We start from the raw sequence: 24774 nt of genomic DNA on the forward strand, positions 1-24774 counted from the left end.
AGCTTGTTTCATTGCCTAGCATCTGTCCTGGAGGATGTTCTATGTGGATTTGAAGATTGTATTTTGCTCTTGTTGGGTTCACTGTTCCATAGAAGTAGTCTAGTCTGGTTGGTTTAGTGTTCAGGTCTTCCTTGTCCTTGTTGATCAGACAGTGGAAGCCTACTTGTTAATCAATTACTGAAAGTACTTTCTGAGAGATCTTAACCTTAGCACTTTGGATTTATGCCAGGTGGTCGGGCACAATTGGAGCATATCATGGCATTTCTCTGTGTTTGGGTGTTTTGTCAGAAGGACATCCATTGCATTGCTTCGGTTTACTGTGAGGTTTAAAGTCACAGAGCCCCTAGCTGTCGTGTGCTCCTGTTTTAGCTCCGAGCCCCCAGTGAGCCTCAGCCCAGGCCACAGGAAGCAGACCTGCCCCAGGCAGAGGTACCACAAGTGAAAGGAAATGTGCCCAGCGATGGGGAGCCCCAGACACCAGCCCCCAGTTTGGAGGTGGCTTTGGAGTTGAAGAGACAAGGTGAGAAAGGTAAGTGAAGCCTGGTAATTACACATTTAAGCCCTTGAAGACAAAGCTCATTCAAATAAATACATAGTGGCAGTTCGTGTCCAACATATGTGTATACAGCCTCATGCAAGAGTGTCCCTGCAGATGGCAGTTGGTGACTTGGGTTTGGGCTGCAGGAAGCAGGTCTGAGTACCTGGAATTGAGGCCCCAGGGCTTTTCCTTGTCTTACTGACATCTCATCCTTGTAAACCCAGTACCTTGTTCTTTGACAGCTGTGTAAAGAAAGATCCAGGCTATTCCATGTTGAGGACATCATTAGAAATGTGGGATTATGGGGATGTGGCTGAGACCTGAGCAGCTGTCATGGGAAGGGGTGGTGGTGGTGGTGGCTGCTGTGTCCCTGTGGAGTGACTCCTTGGTGGACTGGCATGCCCTGCTCCCAGGTACTTGTCTCAGAGTACCTGGTTAGATGATGGTTAAATTGATGATGGTTAGATGACTTCAGCTTGTAGTTTGTTGCTGTAATCAAGATAACTTGTCCAGGTTTTTTTCCTAAATTACTTCTGTCTTCTTCATGGCTCTGAAGATGAGCTGCAGGTAGAGAGAAGCCTGTAGTCTTTGCAGACTCATAGAATAAGTTTCGTAGTTGCTCCTCCATCCACAGCCCTTGGGAAGGTTCTGGGAGTTGAGTGGTAAGAGGGTTTTTGTTTTACATAAACTAAATGCCAGTGGTGTGTTCTCTGCACAGGGGAAACCAACGAGATTCAGGTCACCAGTGAGGAGGAGCCTCAGAGGGACAGCCTGGGGCTGCCCCCAGAGCCAGGCCGAGAGCAGGCTGTAGAGGAAGACAGACCTGTGGGTGGAAGAGGCATTGGAGAAGCTGGAGCAGTTGGCCAGACCCCACGGGTGCCAGCAGTGATACTGGCCAGCCAAGAAAATCAGGACACAGAGGACCTTGAGCGGGACCAGCTTGTCATCCCTGATGGGCAAGAGGAGGAAGAGCAGGATGTTGATGAGGAAGGTAGGTTAGCTGCTCCATGGGCTTCCGCTGACTCTGCCACTCTTCTCCCGATACTAGGAAATCCCATGAAGGGCCCAGTTTGCCATTTGGTGGTGGTGGTTTGTTGAATATCTGTTACTGAGTAGGAGGCAGGAGGGAAGAGCAGTGTGCTCACCAGCAGTTGGAGGTGTCAGAAATAATATTCACAGCAACTTGGTGGTTGGGTGGTGGGGCTTCAAGGTGGAAGGCCTTGAAGTGGGTGCTTAGCATCAAGTGGAATGTAGCCCCTGCACTGGACCATGTGGCTTGCCTGTGTGTCTACATCCTTATATGGATGGTGTCACGACCAGTGCCCAGTGAAGGGAGGGATGGATGGATGATTGGGTAGATGGAGTTTCATGCATATTTGAGCATGGCAGAGAAGTGACATGTGAATCCTACCTTGCTGGTTTGGTGGACTTTTCTTTAAAGATACAGGAAAGTGTGGGGACACCGACATCAACACAATATTCAGGGATGTATCTGGGTCCCTAAAGGATGTGGAAGACTTTATTCCTAGCCAAGCCAGGAACGCTTAGGAAGGGAAGAAGATACCTGTGCTTTGGGACGAGCCATTAACAAGAGGGGGGAATGTACTTATTTGTGGAAATTACCCTGATTCCATATAGATCTCATTTGCACTCAAGCTTCTCTTCCTGAAGAATGTGTTCTTACAAGGTTCCATTTAAAGAATTAAAGAAAAAGAAAAGGCCAACTAAGGTGGCAGATCCAGTGGCGTGCAGGTTTTAGATTGGCCACAAAGGGTAACATCTGAATATTGGTTTGAGATCCCGCAGGATACACACCAACCTGGTGCAGCTGTAGTGACGGGATTTGCAGAATAAAGTGGCAGGGCACAGGGGCATGTGCTTTGCTTCCCTTCAGGCAGTGAGTGCAGAGAGGTGTAACTAGAGCCAAATCAAATCTCCCAGACATGCTTTTTAGAAAAAGATTTTTTTTTAAAGATTTTATTTATTTATTCATGAAAGACACAGAGAGAGGCAGAGACATAGGCAGAGGGAGAAGCAGGGAGCCCGATGTGGGACTCGATTCCAGGTCCCCAGGATCACAACCTGAGCTGAAGGCAGACGCTCAACCACTGAGCCACCCAGGCATCCCAAGATTTTATCTATCTATATGAAACCGTATGTCTCTTGAATGCCTTTTGTCCTGATCTTCTTTTCTGCAGGGCTGAATGTGGTGGTGAATGATCTGATTCTGTAGGGATGATGGAAAATCCATTGGTACCCAGTAGCCGCTCTATTTCCTTCCATCAGAGCCACAAACCAACCATTCTGAGGAGGTGCCATCATTAACTAGAAACCTGTTGTTTCCAGCAGTAGTGGCACCTCCTTTTAACCTGGAGTTGGTCTCTTTTTAAAAACCCAGGAATTGGGTTTATTATTTTTTTAATATTTTATTTATTCATGAGAGATGCAGAGACACAGGCAGAGGGAGAAGCAGGCTCTCTGCGGGGAGCCCGATGCGGGACTCGATCCCAGAACACCAGGATCACAACCTGAGCTGAAGGCAGACGCTCAACCACTGAGCCACCCAGGTTCCCCGGAATTTGGGTTTAATTAGCTCATTTCCCGTTTCAGCCCAGAATACAGCCCTGTATTGAGGGCCATGGTTTCTATGGACTCAGAGTTGAAGTGGGGGGCAGACATAAGTGGAGAACTCACACCTGCTGTTCATTCTGGCAGCAGGCACACCAGTTCCTGCGGTTCCCCGAGATGCTGCAGGAGACCTGATTGTTAAGCCGTGACTGGAAACACCCCAGTTCCTGGGTTCTTTAACTCCTGTGGCCTCAAGAGAGTAATGTGGGCTGTGTTCTCTGTGTTCATTTTACAGGGAGACACCAACAAAAGCTGGGGGGAGAGGAGGACTACAACATGGATGAAAATGAGGCAGAATCGGAGACGGACAAGCAGGCAGCCCTTGCAGGGAACGACAGAAACCTCAATGGTAAGAGGTGTGCCGCAGGTGATGGGCTTGCCTTACTTTACACTTTGTGGTCTTTTGTTCACTTTAGCTAAATACTGAATCCCAACACTAACATTGTAAGTCATCCACCATTGGAGGGCATGTCCCCCATCCTGACCTTTCTCAGCAGCATTTTCTTGCTTTTCTTTATGGGCTTTTCACTCAGGTGGGCATCCCTGGACCCCAGAATTTAGTTTTGCCCATTTTCTTAAAACTGACTGCTCTTTAAGCTTCTCTTAATCAGCAGGTTCTCCTTCCATTCCTTTTCTCCATTACCCTGGAGTTTCCCACCATCTGTAGAGTGCTGCTTGTATATTTATACTGCTGTTTAGTATATTCTTCTTTCCCCTCTACTTCCCCCATATTGGCAGCCGATATCCAGATGCTTGGTAAGACAGCTTTGGGCTCAGGCCCTTGGTAAAGTGGGAGGTGGTGGTGTGTTCTTTCACCAGGAGGCAAGGAATGCCTTTCTTTTTGTGATATAAGTACCAATTGATGTTCAGTGCCTTTGTTATTCATTGGTGGTATTCTAGTTCAGCCTTTTGTATTCTGTTATTGAGATATTTTTTATAAATAGGCAAGTCAGTGGTTTTATCACATAACACAGGATAAAAATGCTTGATTCTCTTTACCCATCTTCATAATAACAGATTATTTCCCGGTCATTCTCTGAAGGTAGTATATAAAGTATAAACTCAGTGGATTTAAACTTATTTGATGGGTTTCACTCGATTGTACTTATTATCCTTTTTTGGAGTTCAAGTTATCCCATCTTCTTCAGCCAGTGGAGCCTTCCCCACTTTAATCTGAACCTTCAGTTCCTTTTCTCCTGGCCCTGTCCTCAGCCACGGCTCTTCTCCCTACTCAGCTGTTTTCCTTTGTTTTGTTCGGTGGGTCTGTCTGGGAAGGAGCTTCAGAAAGGAGCCTTGGTAGATGAGTTTCAGAAGTTCCTAGGGCTCAGCCTCCCATGGCCCCTCAGTCCTTACCATAGCCACTTTGCACTCTGCAGTTTGTTCACTGGCCCAGGTACTTTCTGGTGTAAACCCACTGGCTGTTTGGAGTTTTTCTGTTCTAATCTTAGGCCCATTGGGTGCTCCATTGCTCCTGTTCTTTCTATATGCTGCTAGCATACAGGCACTGTCCATCGTTTTTGTGTCTGCTTCTGTTTCAAGGTCTGCAGGATTCCTTGTCATCTACTCTTGTGAAATGTCTCTGATATTTTTCAATGTAGTTGCCTTATGAAGGGACCCTGAAATTAAAAAACTATGCCACTGCTGCCACCACTTTTCCAGGACCATCAGGTTTTTATGATTTACATTTAGATATCTGATTCACCTGATTAATTTCAAATGTATTCAGGTAGTGTGGCACAAGGTTGGGTCCAATTTTCTTTTTCCTAAGGGCTGTCCAATTGCCCCAACACCAGCTCAGGGCCTGTGATTTGAGGTGCTACCGAATAGATTTCCGTACATACCTAGGTCTACTTTTGGTTTCCCTGCTGACTCACGCTGTACCACACTGTTCTAAGTATAACAGCTTTCCCTCACTGCTCTTTTTTCAATATCTGACAAGGCTACTCCTTCTGGATGATCTTGGCCAAGATCTGTTTGAATAATGCTTCTTCCCAATTTGATTCCTTCTTTAACTCAGATCAGAAATGTTAGATCTTACCATTCTCTTCAGGTCTCTTACCCTCTTTTTTATATTATTCATTTCTGCCTCCCTGATCTGCATTCAGAATGATTTCCTCAGACATAGCTTGTAGTTCACCAATTTTTCCTTTAGCTATGCCTTATCTGTTCTTTAATTCATGGTTTTAGTTTTTTCATTTCTAAACTTTGTACTTATTCTTTGCTCTTTGTTTACAAACATCTTTGAGTTCATTAACTGTATCAGACTTTTGCTTCTTTAAGTGTATCAGGCATTATTCCATGTCTTCCAATTCCAGTGCCTGGAAACCTTGGGGTATTTCATCAGATTGCCCTTAGGATACCTTCTTTCCTTGTGTTTTGTGCTTTTTAACTGTCTCCTAGAAGCCCCTAGGGGCATCAGAGTAGTACTGCACTAGAGAGATCCTTTGCTTCAGTCAGCCTCTCAAGGGCACTCACTACATCACCACCTCTTTAAGAACGTAAATTCTTTTTTCTTTTTTTTTAATCACACAGGAAATGTGAGTTCAAATTGTATACTTGCACCTCCTCCCCAGTCTAACCACTAGGTGTTCATGCTGTCCCATCTTCCCTGCAGACTTTCCATTACCATTCATTCAGCTTTATATAGGAATCCCCTTCTGGACTTACCACCCAGAATGAAGCCTTGTCTTTAGCTTCTGTCCCTCTGCATCTTTGGAAGCTGTGAAAGAAGCTGTCTTTCTTGAAGAAGTGTCTTCAGGCTTCAGAAGTCCTTAGGGCAGAACTAGCCTTGATGCTTACTACCTTCAGGAGTTGGGACCTTTTACTTCACATTTGGTCGCTCAGATTCCTTCTTTTATTGCCATTATAAACAGTGCATTTTAATGTCTTTAAAATATTTTTTTTCAATTTGAAAATAGATTTTAATTTAAAATAAATAATTTCCATATAACCTTTACCCAAGTTCCCCAGGTTAACATCTTATGTAACCTTTGTCCAATTATTGAAATGAAGACATTACTACTGATAAATGCTATTATTCAAATTTAGTGAATTGTCCAACTAATATCCCTTTTCTGGTTCAAGATCTAGTCATCCAGGATTATACACTGCATTTATTATCACACTTCCCTAGGGTCCTTTAACCTGAGATGTTGATGGTTCTTGAAATGTTCTGGCCGGTTATTTGGTAAAGTCCCTTAACTTGGGTTTGATTCAACAATGCATTCTTTATTTATTATTTAATGCATTCTTTAAAATCTTTTCAAAAAAATATCTTTTCATATTTTATCTAGCATGTCCGTTATTACAGTTGGCAGAGTTGAGGTTTCTAGAAATGGGAGTTTTTTTTTTTTTTTTAAACATTTATTTGAGAGAGACCAAGTAAGCACAAGTGGGGAGGAGAGGGAGAAGCAAGCTCCCCACCAAGCAGGGAACACAATATGGGGCTCAATCACAGGGCCCTGGGATCATGACCTGAGCAGAAGGCAGACGCTTAACCAACTGAGCCACCCAAGTGCATCTAGAAATGAATTCTAATTTGTTTTTAAAATTATTTTCTTAGAAGGACACCTGAGTGGTCCAGTGGTTAAGTGTCTGCCTTTGGCTCAGGTTGTGATCCTGGGGTCTTGGGATCGAGTCCTGTGTTGGGCTCCCCACAGGGAGCCTGCTTCTCCCTCTTCTCTGCCTCTCTGTCTCTCATGAATGAATAAATAAAATCTTTTAAAAATTTTTTCTTAGACTATTTATGTGATTTTTAAAATGCAAACCATGAACATATTAGCAAGTCAGTATTTTAAACAAATACAAAGTTTCTTACTCTGTTCTGTATCGATTCCAAATACCTGTGTACCTCAGTCCTTGACTATTTGCTGGTGTGGTTACTGTCCTACATATTTTGCCATCCTTTCAAATCAGTCTAGTGTCCTAAATGTTTGGCTTGCAGTGAAGCTCTAGGATCTTTCATCCCCTACATACAGGGGCCCCATGAATTTGACCTTGTTTGTATAAGGCTTCAACAAAGTGAGGACACAGAAAAGAAAAATGCTCTTTCAGCTCATTTAAGAGTTTTAAGTCAAAGAACTGCCATCACCATCATTTTAAGATTATATCATTAGATCATTAAAATAGTTTAAGGCCCTGCTTGCTCCAGGGAAATTAGAAGAAAAAGGCATTAGTTCCAACTTTATTAGAGAACCTTAAAAGACAATTATTAATTTAAGGCAGTCATTTAATTCATTTAATAAAATCATTAACCACTTAATGTGTTCTAGTTGTAAATCAGCGTGGTGGTTCTAGGTTTTGTGAGGTCTTTCTATGTCCTTTCTTTGTCAAAGGAGAGTAAGGATGATGGGAGCCACATAGACTTCAGCTCTATAAAGGAGCAGCTTTGTAGTAAGAGGTGACTGAAGCTGCAAGTAGTTCTTAGGGCACTGTGATGCCTGCTAGAGATATACCACCAGAGGTGCAATGCAGCACAGCAGAGTTGTGGTTGTAGAGGACGTTGGGCATTATTCAATATTTTAAATAGGAAGTTTTTTCAATGTTTAGCTTTATTTTGTAGCACCATGTTGGTCATACATGTTGTCTCTTCAGTACCTATCCTTGATTAGGAAAGCAAATCCCCATTATGTTGCTGTGGAAGATAACTCTCCTCTTGAGGACTCTCCACACTTCAGTCAAATAGAACCTTCATGGCTGGTTTCCCTGAATGTTTTAATGTTTGATTATGGTTTTTTTTTTTTTCTTAGTTCTTAATGCTGAAAATCAGAAAGGAGACATAATAAATTTACTTGCTCAGCGTGAAAAGAGGAATCACACACTCTGAATGAACTGGGATCATATACTGGTCAGGATTGAACAGAGATCACTACAAAAAATTTACGAAGGGTTGAATACTGTGAAATGTACTAAGTAAAATATACACCTTAAAGATTATTGTGGAGTTTTAATATGTACTGTATGTAGGAAAATGATTATCTTGTAGATGGTTTTTTTGGGGGTATTTTCAAAGTGTTTATGCTAAGGTGTCAAAATTTGTCAGCTAATAGGTATGAGATCAACACCGAAAATAGAACCCAAGTTTCTCCTTCAAATATGGTGACAGTGGCGCTTTTTAAGAAATTCTGGAATGTAACTTTAAAAAAAAAAAAAAAAGCCTGTAGGAAGAGGCTGCCTTCAAGACACCAAGAGACCCACCACACCTGAGAATTCTTCTCTGGTTCCTTTGGTGTCCCTCTTCACGTGCTGAGTGCCCGGTCCCAGCCCGATATTCTGTTCTCCAAAGTCAGTGCCGAAAGATTTACTAGCTTATGCTCTCAGTTCTGGTTTGGACAGTCAGTGGCCTGGAGCACAAAACTGTTAATACAGACATCACTAATAACAGTTTTAAACAAGTCTATATACAGAGGCATTTTTTGTATTTTAAACTACTTGTATAACCTTTGTCATTAATGTACAGAAATGCTTCTAAGTGACTTGTAATTTGAACATTTGTGACATTTTTACTTTGCTTGGTATGTATGGGCAAAGCAAAATATTCTGCAGTAAGACCATTTACCAAGAAGACACATGAGTAGATTAGACTTTTTACACAACCGGGGCCAAAGCAGAGCTGATCCTGGGGCCCATAGCAGAGCAGGGAGGGAAATAACAGCACTGTGGGGGCATGTTTGCTGTGGACAGAATGCCCACTTCACCATTACAGGAAGAGGAGAGAAAGATGATATTAAGGGGTATAGACAGTGTTAAATGGGGAAAGTTTAGAAAAGCAACAGTTTTCACATAGTCTGTACATTTGGCTTGTGATGACTATCAAAAGTGATTTAAAAATCAAAAGTTAATCTGAAAAAGACTAATCACAATTCACATTGATTTGCTTCAGTATTTCCAGTAAACTCTTGCCACTTACCAGTGACAGGCAAAGTCACAGTAGTGACTCTTAGGCCTTCTTCAGGGTAAGTGGGTGGTGATGCTTATTAAATACAAGTCTCGGGATTTGAGATGCAGGGGCCTCACATCACCTAGTATAACCCTTCACCTTTAGAGAGGAAATGGGGGCCCAGAGAAGTTAGAGCTACACAGGCCAGACACCTGGCAAGCCTTACCTGGTCTGGACTCATGGTGCCCCTGTCTGGCACTAAAGGCAAGACCTGGTTTGCATTCAGGTTAAGATCTCCAATGTGAATGTTCCTCACGTAGGTTATCTTTTTACTTAATTACTAAGATTAAACTTTTCCACCTGGAAAAGACAACTAAAGAAGGGTGTTAAAAATAGCTTTGTGAGATTTTTATATGTCTTTGTCCGACTTCCCTTTGTGTCTTAGCCTTAAGGGTTGATAGTCTCTCTTGCTTTTTCAATAAAGTGTCCATTCATTTCATGTTTAATCAGTGTGCATAGAGTTCTGAAAAACATGTTTAACTGCTTTATTTTCCCCTTTACTGCCTTATTGGATCCCTGAAGAATCAGCTTGTAATTGTGGATTAAGAATGGTGGTTTTGGGGGGGGGGGGGGGGAAGGTGGTTTGCCTTAAGCCTTTTGTGGACTGATGGGATGTCATTGTAAATAATAACCACCTTTTTTCCATCTTTATGTACAGAGGCACCAGAGGCCATTTGTTCAGGAGGTGTGTACTGTGTGTGATTTCTCCAGTCATGCTTTTTTACCACTGGCTTTCCTTGGTATCACATAGTCTCTTATTCATTCCAAGGCAACAATTTATACAGGTGTTTTTTTTTTTTTTTTTTTTTAAAGCAAAACAAAAACCTGTGTAATACATAAGTAGATAGCAAACCCCCCACTTTGGTCTTTTGGTTTCATCCAGAATTAATCAGCAGCTATTCCAATCTTTAATAGGTGGAACTATTTATTTCACACCTTCCTTGGGACCCTCCAAGGAAGAGAGTGTGGAGACAGGAGTGTGATAATTCAGATTCCCTGCACAAGACTCAGATTTCTTGAGTAATGTAAGCACTGCACATACTTCATGTATTTCTGTGTGATGAAATTTGAGAAATAAACCAATACCTGTTAAGTCAGTGTGTGGTCATTAAATAACTAGATCGGTAACTGTCATGATTGTTTTAATTGGTAAGTAACTGGTTTTCCATTCTTAGTGGAACCTGGAGTAGTAGAAGACACGTGTGAATTCAGGGTCCTTTAAGGTCCAAGGGGATTGGTCTACTCCCACTAAGAGATTATTAATTATAAATAATTGGTAGTTAATAGGATACTCTACAACTTCTAATCCTTGTCTCTGAATTTTCCAAAAAATACAAAAAGATTCCATTAAACGTAGGCGATGTTTTTTTCCCCCCGTATCATTAGCTTAGACTTTGAAAATGTCTTATTAGTGTCAGAGCTGGAGAAATAGCTTGTGTATTTAAATGTTTATGTGTGTACTATTTCTCCACACAGAGAGCAATACTTTCTTAAAGTGTACAAAACACTGTCCCTTAAAAACTGCCTTATAAAATTCTGATGATGCATACATTGAAGAATTACTCAAAGTTGCTATCATCACATGCACTTTTTTAAAAGCTAAAATAAAATGCTTCCAGCCTTGTTGGTGTGCCTATGAAACACATCTTTGGGAAAGTTAAAGGACTTGAAGTATTATCTTCTTTAAATTATGCATAAACTTCACATGAGTTTTATAAACCAAGGCCCTAACCAATTGAGACAAATGCTTATTTTCTATCCTTAGTCCTTAGAATAAAATGATACAATATAACACAAAATAAAACTCCACAGCAGCATGAGACAGGAATTAGAATAAGCAGCAAAGGATAGGGTAGGGCCTCTGGCACCGGGCACTTAAATCCAACTGTACCTTTAAGTCTGTTTTCGAAGCTAGCAGATACTGGAAAGAACCCCAGTGAAAACATTTCAAGGGTTAAATTGAGTATGTAGTAGTAAACAAAAAGGAGTATGCCATATTGAAACCTTACCCTAAAAATTAATTTACACATTCTTACCTCTTAAATAATGTCAGTAGCAAACATTATGCATAATGTTTTAAAAGTGCCAAAAGGAACAGTTAAAGGATGTTAAAAAAAAAAAAAAAAAACTTCTATATCCTTATAGGTATATAATTTAAGACATCATGACACAAAATCACAATCCCCATGTAATTTAGTCTCCCTAGGTAGGTTAGAGGTTCCCCCACCCTGCATATTTCCCTTTTAAATGTATTCTGCCAAAACCCCATTCACATGTTTGATCAATCCCTTGTTTTGAAACTTCTTTTGAATAATGTTTGAACTAGTCAAGAGTAAACACCTTCAATTCCTAACATGCATCAACAAAGTGCTGTTGTTTTTCATTTCCAGTAGTGCATTTTTTTTGTCAAGAAATTTATTAACCTTTACAAACACTATTTTCACTCATTCATTAAAAAATGACTTATGATTAAATCTGTAATAAAACCATGTAACGTTCATCACCGCATTCAGTAAGCCCAGTTTCATCCATGGAACATAAACCACTTTAAAACAGCAGTTTTCATTCACATCGTATAAGGCTGTCAAATTAAAAGTATTTCTTATAATAGGCTGTTATCCAAGAAATCCATTTCACTTCATGTTATGTGCTGAGATTGACGGATGGATCCCCTTAGAATCTGAAGGTATATTCTGCCCCTTGGTGGTCCCCATTCAGTGTCTCTCAAACAAGTTTCACAACAGGAAAGTATTTGTGAGCAGAGAAATCAAATTCAGGAGGAACCTGTAAAGAAAGACAGGAAGAAAATGAATGTATTTACCAATATTGACAGCTCAGTATTTTAGAGTTTCTCACAATTTTAGAGGTAAAGCAGCAGGAAGAGAGGAAAACCTGGTTCAATGACAAAGAAGTCAAGGTACTAACTAACCTGGAGGGAAAACGATCTGCTTATCTCTGAGTTTAAGAAAAAACAGTTAACAAAGGCAAATAGACTTAAAAGATAGGGAAGGGTCATGAGTCAGCACACTTTTTAGTTCCTGGGTCACAAACAGTACTAAGCAAAGAAAATGATCTAGTAAAGCAAAGCAGAAGATAAGGAAGGCAGATAACAAGCAGCAACGGGAGTCAACAGAGGTACACACAGCGCAAATGTTCAGCAGTGCACATGTAGACCTAATAGCACTGCCGATACACCAGCCAGGTAAGCTTACAGAATTTACCATCCCTTGAGCCATTAAACAGTCTTTAATTACTGAAGCATTCACTTTTCTACAGGCAGAGAACTTTTTAAATATCTCTCCCATAATAAATTTGTTTTCACACATTCTGTTTTACTTCAAGTCATTCACAGTAATTTATACAATGGAGGGAGGGGAATGGAAGGGCAGACTTCAGATATTTTAAGTCAATAAAATCTCTAAGTTTCAAAGCAAAATGGCAAGCTCTAGTTATTTCCTGCCACTGAGCCTCTTTTAAAGGGATGATTTTTGAAAGTTTTACCTTTTTGTAATATTTATGCATCTTATTTTTTTAAAAAGTTCTGCAATAACTTAACACCCAATTATTTTCCCCACAATGCACTTACCTTAGATTCCTTTTTGTGTCCTCCTGCTAATAACTTCATGACCACAAAGTTGGGTTTGGCAACCTTTAAAATTCTATTCACCTAAACAATGAGCAACATTAAGCTATCAAAACAAAATTCAGAGTCAAAATATCTTTATATTATTGATAGTTATAGGAACTTTGCACAAGGTAAATGTTGATATTTTATTAAATAAAATAAAGGCAATGTAATAACAGGAACAGATATACTTTTTCGTTACCACAGAGCTCTATTTCAGTTCAGCTGTGCTGCCCTGGAGGGGCCCCTGGGTCATCAGGTTGCAGAGGTAGCAGCGGAGCACTTGGGGCACAGACTATGTAGCTGGAGTGTTTGCAAACCCCACCTCTGCCAGGCACTAGCTTTCATAGCTAGGGGCAAGTTCTTCAGCCTCTCTGTTTCTCAGTTTCTTCATCTCTAAGCATGGGACAATGATTTGACTACCTGCCCCCTGCCATAGACCTTCTGGGAGGATTACTATATGAGCTACATACTATACTACAAGCTGAGAACCACACCTGGCAGACAAGAAGTGTCCTGTGTTTACTGTCACTCCTGACTACCCCCAAGCCTGAAAGGTTTCACATGAACACATGAACAGCAGAGGACTGGAATGCTACATTCCTCCCAAGAGGGAGTGATGTGCAACTTGAAGAAAGAAGTTCCCATTGCTCCTTGTTGCTAGCTGACCTCTCTGTAGAAACACCTCATCACAGGTTTGGAACGGCTTCTCCTCAGCCCCAGATAACACATCCACCCATCCAGACAACAGCTCCATCTGGGCCTCCCAACCAGCATGTCCCAACCTGAGCTCCTGACATCTCAGCCCTGTCTCCCACCTGTTCCTGCTCCACCTGCCCTTCCACTGGCTCTATCCACCTGGGGGCTCAGGTCCAAACCCTGAAGTCCTCCTTGACTCCTCTTCCTCACTCATATCCAGTCCATCTTGCTTTGGATCACCTCCACGGTCCACACCATCTCTCATCAGATACTGCTGTGGCCCCTACTGGCTCCCCAGCTCCCACCTTTGCTCCTACCACAGTCTGTTTTCAGCACAGGGGAGCCAGAGTGAACCTTTAAAACAAAAATCCAATCTCGTCACTCTGCTCAAAACTTTCCAACAGCTCACCCCTTGCTCATCCCACTCCAGCCACACCAGTCCATGGCCTTGGGGCCTTCACATGTGCAGATCCCTCTGCCCACTGGACTCCATCCCCAGTGGCCATGTGACTTGCTTTTTCACCTTCTCAGGAGATTTGCTCACAGGTCACTTTAATTTAAAAATGCATAATCCTTCCTACCTCCCTACTCATAGTGTTTGCTATCCCCATCCCCAGCTTAATTTTTCTTTGTAGTCCTTATGATCTTCTAATATACTACATAATTTATTTACTGTCTGCAACATACGACCTTCCACTGCCATCAGGAGGGCCAAGATTGGTCTAGTGTTTTGCACTAATTTTTCCCACAAGGCTGGGGCCATAGTAGGCACTCAACAAATATTTACTGAGTAAACGAATTAAGGTACTTTCCTCTAATTTTTACATTCCTTGTATTTTTTTAATTACATGATTAAATAGGACAAAAGTCATCTCCTATCCCTGTTTCCCAAGGCACCAGCTCCCCTCCCAAGAAGCAAACAGTATTATCGATTCTCACACAATTCCTACATCTCTTTTTGGAGATGTACTCCTGTAATATCTCTGCACACATACAGACTTCCTGGGCCCCTTTTAATTGAAATGGCAGCACAGTTTTGTACTCTGCTCTTTAAACCTCTTATATTCTGAAGAACATTCCATTACAGTATATAATGACCTTCTGTATCCTTTTCAAGACCTCAAGTATTACAGTATATGGTATATCATCATTCATTTGACAGTCTCTGTTGAGGGACAGTGAAGTTTCCTTACTTTTTTGCTAGGAGAATCCTGCTGCAATGAGGACTCCTGTGTATTAGCCACCTGCTTGCCTCACTGCCCACACATGCACATATATGTGTTACATAAATCCCAAACAGCAGAACTGCTTGGTCTATTTTAACAGGTAACTGCTATTAACTTCCCTTTCACAGGAATTGTATGAAGATATACCCCCTAAACAGTCAATGTTACAGGCAAAGCATTCTCATTTGCAGAATACATGCATGTAAATATAATTAGGCATACAGCAAAAAGAGACTGCAATTTAGTATTCTGTAGATTCAAAGATCTGTAGAATAATATCTCAAAATAAAGTCTTTGAACAGTAGGCTCTATTTTAAATGGTCAGGTGGAATAAGGTTTTTACTTCCTGTGATAACTGACCAGATCATTTTTCGTATTTTTAAGATTCAGCATAATAAAACTATATGTTAAAATAAAAAAATATTTTAAGTGCTACCATTTTTGAACTATGGATCACTCTGGATCCTATTTCTGTTCTTCCTACTCACTTTATGGTTCTATGACTTAATTTCTCTTTGCACTGATTTCTAAATTTACAGAGAAGCTATTTGCTTTCATCGGAAAATTTTAAGTCTTATGGTTGGGTTAGCAAAGCCACTTAAAATCCTTGCCAGAAACATGACAGGCTTCACTATTAGTACTGTAAGGTTCATTTTTATAAACTGTCATTCAGTACTAAGATACGTATTTCCTGCCAAGCTTTTCCTTTAAAATTATTGTGACTATAGTCTTACCTCATGGTCTGGGTTTGGGATATTTTCCAGGATCATTTTTGCCTGTTGAAAGTGCTTACTAGCTGCCACATACAGTTCTGGAGACTGAGGAGGAGGGCTGTATTTATTGAGGTCAGACATTTCCTAAAAGGGGAGAAATACAATATTATCCAAAACATGTTTCATATGAAAAACTCTAAAATGCCTTTTGTAATTAAAGAATTCTGCCCTAACTCATGATTCATATATATAGACAACATATAGACACTAAAGCAAACACCCAGCATAGGTCCTTATTTTTCCCCTATGTAAATATTCAATTCCCAACCTTTGTATGTTACCTCTTGTTATCCTCATACTTTTAAAATAACTCAATGTGATGAGTATATCCAAAAAGAGCCAAATAATTTTCATACTAATTAAAACTGATCTTTTATCATCTTGTCACTGGTCCAGTAATAGTCTGATTTGGCTATTTTAACGAAACAGCTAGGTACAAACAGCGTATCTCTAAGAAAGTCTAAGACTGAATAAGTATTCTGCAGTTGTTTTCATGAGCAGAGTCACCTTGAACTGCAGATAGTGCACTGGGGGTGGGGTCATTACACTGTTGAATGGAGCAAATCTGTGCTCATATCGAACTTGTTCACTATCCAGCTCAAACTTGGGTTTTCGTACTTTGCCATCCATGTCAAATGCTACCATGGTCTAAAGGAAAAAAAAATGAAAGAAGAGATGGTATCAATATGAAAAAATGAACTTCTCATTAATACAGGACAGAAAATAAGAAACATATTTACATGGACTTAAAATTTTAAGGTTCAGAAATCAGAAATAGGAAGAGAAAAACTGGCTTACTATTCATTTTTCTGTTACGTGCCATATTCATATAAAAAATTTTCAAGTTCCAGTGTTTAATATATTAGTTTTCCCCAGTGAAATTATACCACATGCATATTATTCTGACTCATGCTCTTACAATAGCTTTGAGACCTTCAAGTAAAAGCTTCTAAAGAAAATAGTCATATATAGTAAGAAAAGCATAGATCCTGTTTCTCAAACAGAAGTCCATGTTGTTTTATATATTTTAATATAGGTTGTCTCACATAATTTCTTGAATTGCCAGGTACAACTGAAGAGTTAGCACTTGCTACCTCCTGAAAATGTCCGCTTTTGCTTCAGCCAATCATTGTGGAGCTTATCCCTTTTCTAATATGCTCCTAAAGAAATACAAACCCCATCTCTTCCAAGAAACCTTTTCTGATCATGAATCAGAAATAAACTCTGCTTTCTCTTATTATGTCACACAGGTCACCTGACCCATCATTACCTAAACACTCGAAACCAGGATAACATCTCATTAGACTCGGTATCCTTAAATGTACTCAGTTGAAGATATCTGACACATGGCATGGGTGTTAAATCAACATTTATCTACAAATACTTGCTAAACAAATTAATGAAGAGTAGACTTGGAAGAAAGGTAATTCTTAAACAGATGGTTAGTAAACACAAAAGTGAAATTAGAATTTGGGAAGAAGCACAGAAAAGAGTCCATTTTAATTAAACTATATAACAGCAATGTAGTTAAAAAGCAAAAAGAACTTCATTTGTGACAACTTACTTTAAACATTCCAGCACACATGTTCTGATATGCCTGGCTCATTGTGATCTCTCGGCTCAATGGGCGAACTGTAATTAAAAAGAAAATCACCCATACCCTTTTCTACCTCCTCTTGTATTACTGCAGGAGAAAACCTAATTAAAAAAAAAATCTTCCATCTTTACTAAAATTAAAAATTCAAAGTTATTCCTACAGTTTAAATTTTAAGGCCCAAATTTAAAATAATATAAGTGAAATGAAAAGTTTTTTAAAAAGCTATGTCCACTAAATAATACCATAAAATTCTAGTATGAAGTAATTTTAACTTCTTTTGAATTCACCATAGAGATTTAATTTCTGAAATAGGATACCCATCAATATAGTCATTTAAAAACCCACTCAAACTGTTGAAATCCTAATGAAATACAAAGTAATATTTTGTAACCTTTGTACCAATATCCATACCCTTCCACTAGTGAAACATTTCTTTCTCCTCTCAGCCTTGGGTGTTGCACCCAGGCCTCTGTGATCATCTCTCTGTGACATTATAGTGGTCAGCCTTCTGTCAAAACATCAAGGGTCTCCTGCTGCCTTGTCCTTAATTTACCCTGCTCACACACTCCAGGTGGCTGCTACTTCTTGTCCTAAGGTCCTCTAACACAGAGAATAGCATAGAAATAAAAGCCAGGGAAGGCACCAGAGGCTGGCGTCACGAACACTGGGACTCAGTTTCTCCCTTATATTTTCTGAAGAAAAGATGGGCAAGAACTGAGATGTAATGACTGATTCACCTATAAGGCATAGGTAGCTCTCCATCTATTTGTACAAATTTTTTTTTTTAATTTTTATTTATTTTGAGAGAGAGAGAACATATGAAACGGGCAGAGGGAGAGGGAGAAGCAGACTTCCCTGAGCAGGGAGCCCAACATGGGGCTCAATCCCAGGACCCTGGGATCATGACCTGAGCCCTCAGGTGTAAAAGATACACCTGAGGATAAATATCAGTCCTTTTCGTTGCAGCAAAACAAAAGCTCCACACGGCCTAAATCAAGGACCTGTCCTTAACCTACTGAGCCACATGGCACCCCTATTTGTAGAAATAAAAATATATTCCAATGCTAGTTATTCTTGAATTTAAAAACAATCCACAGTACCTTTCTTCTTTTTCTTTGTTTTTTTACTGCTCCGGCCTTTCTGCTGCTCTTCCATGATCCTTTCCTCTGCCATCTGAGAGCCATCAGCACGACTTAATGTCGACATTAACCACGCATAAAGGAATTCTGATAGATACCTTCAAGGGTACCAAATATTAAGTTAATGGAAGATGTCTACATGAAATAACTTTATCACCATAGGTACTGGTATTAATAAAGACATATTTTTAATACTGCTTTAAAAGTTAAAAAAAACCCCAGATTATCTAATTAGATAACTGATTAGATCTTACAAGAAACTGGCTTTACAAATGCTTTTCCTTTCTTATAGCCTTATAATGTTGCTGGACAATGCTGGAAAATGCTTAATTTCCTACATGCATTTTACAACTTTTCAAAAGACTTCTTAATTACATTTATATATATAAATCAAATGAATGCCCATTAAACTGTTTTTTTTTTCCCCCTTTTTATTTTATCAGGACACACTTCACCTCAGCCTGTTAGTAAGTCAGTATTTTATTCTCCCGTTAACTGCAAAATAAAGCAAATTAATTTAGGAAAAAAAAGTAAAGTTGTAGGCACTATCCCAAAGCATTCTAAAAAATTAAGGACATTTAGGCTTATAATTATTTGAGTTTATTCAGCAAATGAAATGCAAAACAGATTATTCCAGCCGATACTAACTTTTCAGAAGTTTAACCAACATTACATTCTTCTATGCCCAAAGTGGTTCAAATATAGGATATGAATATATATACCTTATAATATAATCCATAATAAAATTAAGGACCAGTACTATATTAAGCTAAAATCAAAGATTTAGAAGAAATCTTATTATGATCAAGGATGAGCATGTGATGCCTATTTCCAAAATTCTCCCCAAAATTGTAAAGGTTACAATACTAAAATATAAAATAAATAAAATAAAATAAATAAAATAAAATAAAATATAAAATAAATAAAAATAATAAAAAATTAAATAAAATAAATAAATAAATAATAAAGGAAAATAGTAACTTGCCAAAAGATACACCTGAGGATAAATATCAGTCCTTTTTGTTGCAGCAAAACAAAAGTTCCACACAGCCTAAATCAAAGCTGTACTGGCAAAAAACAAAACAAAAACTCCCAAATGCCTGGAATGGCTTAGGTGCTGTTGTTTTATTTTTTATTTATTTATTTTTAAAGATTTTATGTATTTATTCATGAGACACAGAGAGAGAGGCAGAGACATAGGCAGAGGGAGAAGCAGGCTCCCCGTGGGGAGCCTGATGCAGAACTCGATCCCAGGACCGGATCCGAAAGCAGATGCTCAACCACTGAGCCACCCAGGCGTCGCCAAGTGCCGTGTTTTAAAGTGAAACTAAGTACTATACTTCCTGGCAACTAAGGCAAACTGGGAAATGTATTATTATTTCATAAAAAATAGTGCATATAGTTTCAAATGAAGAGAAAAGAATTCCTGACAATGAATTTAAGAAAAGCATTTAGAATATCCTTTTACAGTATACAAGTGAATTTTCCCCCCATCATACTACAAGATCTCAGGGTCTGGATTTTAACTCAATGTGAGGATTTCTACAGGGAATTAATGTTGCTGCCTTCTACCTTCTAAACATCAAAAATAAGGACAGATGAGTGAAGGATATAGTTGGCAGAAGTTAGGCTTTTCTTATCAATTATCAGGCATCTCAGTGAGCTTTTATTAAATGCATTATCAAAAATCAATGCACAATTTTATCTAAGGAGGGTCAGAGTACCAATATTCTAGACCAGTAATTCTCAAACTGTGATCTCTGGACAAGCAGCAACACAAGAACTAGTTTGAAATGCAAGTGATTGGGTCCTATCTCAGACTTATTAAACGAGGAACTCAAGGGACCAAGCCCAGCAAGTGACCAGGATGCACTCTAAAGAATCAGTGTTTTCTACTATTGATTCTTAAAGGGCCACATGCTTTAGGAATTATTATATTCAACAGGCTTATCTTGTTTAAATTCTGAAGCCTAATCAAGAATTTTGATATTGAGAAGCAATTAAAACATGAAAGTAGACCACAGGGGTATTTATAGGCAAAACTAAAATTCTTTCGTTAAATGGAAATGAATCTGCTCAAACATGCAGATACATTTCTAATGGAGTGTTTACGTATCATTTATTTGCTGAATTAAGAGCCCCATTCCTTGTGCCAAAAAGCATATAAAATTTTTATTTTGAGGAATCAAGAGCACAAAAGCTTCCTGTTAGCTGCCTCAAACTTCAGAGAAAGAAACTGAGCATGTTCCCCTACAAAATGTCTGGTTTGACTACTGTGTCTACTGTGAATTAATAACAAAACATATGCCAAACAGCTATCTATTGGTAAGAGTTGTTATCTACATAATATTGTAGAGTATATCAAACAATATTATTCTATTACTTTAATTCATGTTCAAATTCAAGTTTCACAGCCAAGAGTTACATATGAGGAGCCCAAGCAGCCATGATAACAAAATCATGTCAGTGTGGAAGAGAATTACTCTCCTTCATAGTGGTGACACCAAGGAATATATAATATCTTAATTTACTGTGTTAAATAATCCAAACAGGAGTTAAAAAGATGAACTATAATATTGAGATCTAATGTACTAAGCTGTTTGTCATGAGCAACTGGTTATTCTTATTTTAATAAATTACCACCATACTTGGCCAGACTAAGAAAAAGATCCAATAGCTCTTAATTTATTTTCTTTCTATGGCAGCTTTCCGATGCCTAAGTATTTCCAAACATCCTCTTACTAGATTTCTTCATTTCATCTTCAAGTGAAAGTGAAGAACTATTGGTTGAGGATGGTGATCTCTTACAATTCCTTCAAAGCTCCTAAAATAAATCCCCAGGGTGGCAGTTTCCACCAGTTATGCCCCCAGTGATAATCTTAGCCACGATTTCTTCTCAGAGGAAAGATCTGGCTCAGATTTTGAACTCTAATTCAGTTAAGTACACTCCATAGCTAGCACCTAGTGTCACTGATTCAGGACCAAATGTATCTTAAGTTTTCTCTCTAGAAACAGACAAAAGCTCTTCAACTAATCCATTTACTTTGCAGCCACTTTCATTAATCTTTAAAAATTCAATGGCTGGAAAAAGCGTATTTGTATGATGTTATGGCACTTAAAGATGTTCAAGACGATCTGGCTCTAGTTTTTAAATAGATATTTTTCAACTGTCCCACAAGTAAAGTTAAAATACATTAAGTGAAAAAGTATTCTGAAATTATATTCTGTTCTAAAGATGCTCTCTCAGATCTTATCTACTCTACCCACTGCTAATTTTAACTCACGTTGTACTCTTACCAATATATGTAGTAGTACTCATGCATGCTGTAGAGTTCCAATTCAAAGCCACTCAGAAGATACTGGATCATAATTCGAAGGTTATGATAAAGGACCCAGGTACCTAAACAGGCCAAATGTTGCCTCTGAGGTTCCTGTTTCAACAGCATAGTGTGAAGGGCTGCATCAACCTTCTCTGCCTATCAGAATAAAATGTCATAACATTGACATTTTTTTCAAGGTAATGAGAGAATTTAAAAAAAAAAAAACAGCTGAAAATAGCATTTAAGCAGAAAATGTAAAGCTTGTCACCTAAAGAAGTCATACTTTCAAAACATTTTTGGTTAGGTTTAAAGTTCTCATTTCATGATGGGTAACGTTTATGTAACACTCCTTAAACTAAAAAGACATTTTATAAAACAAAAATACAAAATATTGACTTCAGGTCTTTAGTTATGTTATCAATACTGCTGCTTACAAATTAAGATTTTTATTAGAATGTGAACTTGCTGTAAAACTATAGCTCTGCCCATATTTTATAATTCATTTTGATTATCAAAGACATAATTTATTTCTGTTTGGATTATTGTTCTCTTTTTGTAAACTCTTTCTTTGATAAGTGAAACTATTAAAGTTAAAAATAAATTCATCACACTGAAAAATTAGTCAAAATATCATCTAAAGAATTGTTTTAAAAAATCTGATCAAGATATAAGAATATCTTAATTTTTAGAAGGGAAGGAAACTTATTGGCTCTTACCTCATCCTGCAAGGTAGCAAATTCCTCAAGAATATGCCCAAGCTTATCTCTCTGTCGAGCCCTATTATGTCCATGGATCTGAATAAGACTACAGAAGGGCTGCAATACACATACAATTTGTTAACAGTCAGTGTAAAATTACTTGACACTAAAGAATATTAACATTCCAAGTTTTCAAAATCTAGTTTAAGGGGGAAAAATATTGTGGATGTAAGAATAAGGACTATGCATATTTCTTACATAGGTATTTCTTTTAAAGGAAACTCAACATGAGAATTTATCAGTAGCCAAAAGAAAGTGGCTGTTACATATGAAACTTGTTTTCATATGGCAAAAATATCTTACTTCAATCTTTAGATATTTCCACAATTTCAAGAGAATAGTTTCTTTTCTGCTTATCTCAAGCTATTAGCCAATGTTCAAAGGTGACACTTCTATGCCGCTTACATTCACCAGAATAATTACAAGGCTTAAATAACAGCTAATACGATTGACCCATGAATAACACAAGGGATAGGGGTACCTATACCCCAAATAGTCAAAACTTCATGTATAACTTTTCATTCTCCAAAAACTATTAATAGCCTATTGCTGACTGGAAGCCTTACTGATAATATACACAATTAACTCCTATTTTGTATGTTGTATGTTTTATATACTTACAATAAATAAAATAGAGAAAAGAAAATATTAAGAAAATGTTAAGAAAGAGAAAACACATTTATAGTACAGCATTATATCTAAGAAAAACTGTGTATAAGTGGACCTATACAGTTCAAACATCATTCTTTAGAAACTGCAAGGTTTCTATTCAACATCATAAAATATTGTAATACTTCATTAATCAGACAATACACAATGAATGGTAGGATGCTCTGATTTAAGAAATATGAATTAGAAGAATAATTTTAAATTTACAGTTTGACAGATATTATCTCACTTGATCAATACCCTCTAAGAAGTAACGGTGCAGTATTAACACCTCATTTTTCAAAGACTGAGAAGTTTATAGAAACTGTAAGTGATCTGCCTGACAATCATAAAATATTAATGATAAATTTGGAATCTGGCCCTTTAGTTCTCCTCCTTTCACCATCCCAAGCTGCCTTCATATATATCTACATCTATATCTCCACATTTCCAATATATATATATTTCCAATATATATATATAAAATATGTATTTATTTAGTAACTGGAATTAGGCCCCCAAACTGACTGCTTCAGTTCTCTAAGAGAAATGTTTATATAATTAAATAAGAATGATTTATGATTAATTTAATTCACTACAAGATTTGTATTTTTTCCTAATTACCTGAGATTTGAAAAAAAAATTGTGATCTCTTTGACATTAACAATTTTAATTTTACTATAATTCTATTCATTAAAGTCGTACAAAGATAAGGTATCTGGGAATGTTAAGTTTTTTATTTATTCAATGAAAATAAGTAAGAAATGTTAGATGGAAAAAGAAAAAAACAAATTAATGCTACGGAAGGAATTACACCCCATAAATTTTAAAGTATCCATCACAATGATCCAAACTGTATTTCTTACCCGAACACAGTGAGTAACAAAGGAGTCAATACAGTCCTTAGCCTGGTGATTATTATATAGGCAGCACCTGTAAGATAATACTCATTAAAATCAAACTATTTGGACTACAAAAAGCAGCAGTGATTACCACAGGTACTACGTATAGACAAGGTGGGAAAAAGAAAATGGAAATCAAATACATTACTGAATTAAAAACTAGCATTAGATTAAGAAACATTTCACTATTACACTATTAGTTACACAAATGTATAAGATTTCCAATTTTTCAGTTCTATATTTGGAACTGAAGAGTTGCATCCAAGATCAAATTAACAAGAGAAAAATACTCCAAAGTGCCACTTTTTCATGACCCTACTACAATGTTACTTATTTTTCTACAACTGACACCCTCATGGACTGTGCTCATAATAGTCACTACAAAGAAAATACTATACAGAATCATTCTATTTTTTTCCAAGATGTATCCACATTTCCAACCACTGGCCAAAATGATCCCCTTTACATTTCTGGTACCTCATCTTCTATCCTTATGAAGTGGTTCCTGTGGTGTTCCTTATCTCAGTTAATAACATCATTTCTTGACTGAAGCCCTCTTTGAGCAGTCTGGGAGGATGTGCTTACCCCTGGAGGAACTACAGGGGCTGAAGAAATGGAAGATTGTTTTTATCTATCCCTGACATGTAAGGTCTGTAGGCCTTTGCACCTAAGATGGGAAAAAGCAAAGACTTTCTCCTGGAGCACTGACAGAGGCAGACAACTTGCTACTCCTCAGTGTTTGCCATAACTGAACAATCTGACCAGAGCCTCAAAAATAAAGAGAGCCATAATCATGCAACATAAAATGACAGTGCACACAGCATCCAGGAGAAAGAAAGAGCAGAACACCTGGAACAGGTGGTGGCAAAAGAGAAGTGCTGGAAGGTCTATTATATCTTTAACTCCAAGATAAAAATATGATTTAAGGTCATTAAAATAAAGCTCTTAAAAAAGACTTCCTGGACCCAAAAGTTAGGACTTCC

The 24774-nt window shown here is 38.2% G+C and overlaps 2 protein-coding genes across 15 annotated transcripts in view; one reads left to right on the forward strand and one right to left on the reverse strand.

The window, feature by feature from the left end:
• GOLM1 (golgi membrane protein 1) overlaps window positions 1–24774 on the forward strand; it is a 69202-nt gene that overhangs the window by 42961 nt on the left and 1467 nt on the right. For 6 of the 7 annotated variants that reach the window (XM_025423168.3, XM_049116037.1, XM_025423171.3 and 3 more), the window contains 4 exons: window positions 370–529; window positions 1257–1529; window positions 3402–3515; window positions 7915–10197. In XM_025423168.3, coding sequence (XP_025278953.1) covers window positions 370–529; window positions 1257–1529; window positions 3402–3515; window positions 7915–7991 — 624 coding nt within the window. In that variant the 3' untranslated portion in view covers window positions 7992–10197. Of the gene's footprint in view, window positions 1–369; window positions 530–1256; window positions 1530–3401; window positions 3516–7914; window positions 10198–24774 lie in introns of those variants that run through there. The other variant, XM_049116033.1, reaches the window with a different exon arrangement.
• Window positions 9655–24774, reverse strand: part of NAA35 (N-alpha-acetyltransferase 35, NatC auxiliary subunit) — a 108633-nt gene continuing 93513 nt past the window's right edge. For 7 of the 8 annotated variants that reach the window (XM_025423163.3, XM_025423159.3, XM_025423161.3 and 4 more), the window contains 9 exons: window positions 23756–23822; window positions 22200–22298; window positions 21461–21639; window positions 18125–18261; window positions 16992–17059; window positions 15935–16075; window positions 15389–15511; window positions 12691–12771; window positions 9655–11888 (listed from right to left, as the gene is read on the reverse strand). In XM_025423163.3, the coding sequence (XP_025278948.1) occupies window positions 11829–11888; window positions 12691–12771; window positions 15389–15511; window positions 15935–16075; window positions 16992–17059; window positions 18125–18261; window positions 21461–21639; window positions 22200–22298; window positions 23756–23822 (955 nt within the window). In that variant the 3' untranslated portion in view covers window positions 9655–11828. Of the gene's footprint in view, window positions 11889–12690; window positions 12772–12931; window positions 13783–15388; window positions 15512–15934; window positions 16076–16991; window positions 17060–18124; window positions 18262–21460; window positions 21640–22199; window positions 22299–23755; window positions 23823–24774 lie in introns of those variants that run through there. The other variant, XM_049116028.1, reaches the window with a different exon arrangement.

This window comes from Canis lupus, chromosome 1 (assembly GCF_003254725.2).
Source record: "Canis lupus dingo isolate Sandy chromosome 1, ASM325472v2, whole genome shotgun sequence".
Lineage (NCBI taxonomy): Eukaryota > Metazoa > Chordata > Mammalia > Carnivora > Canidae > Canis > Canis lupus.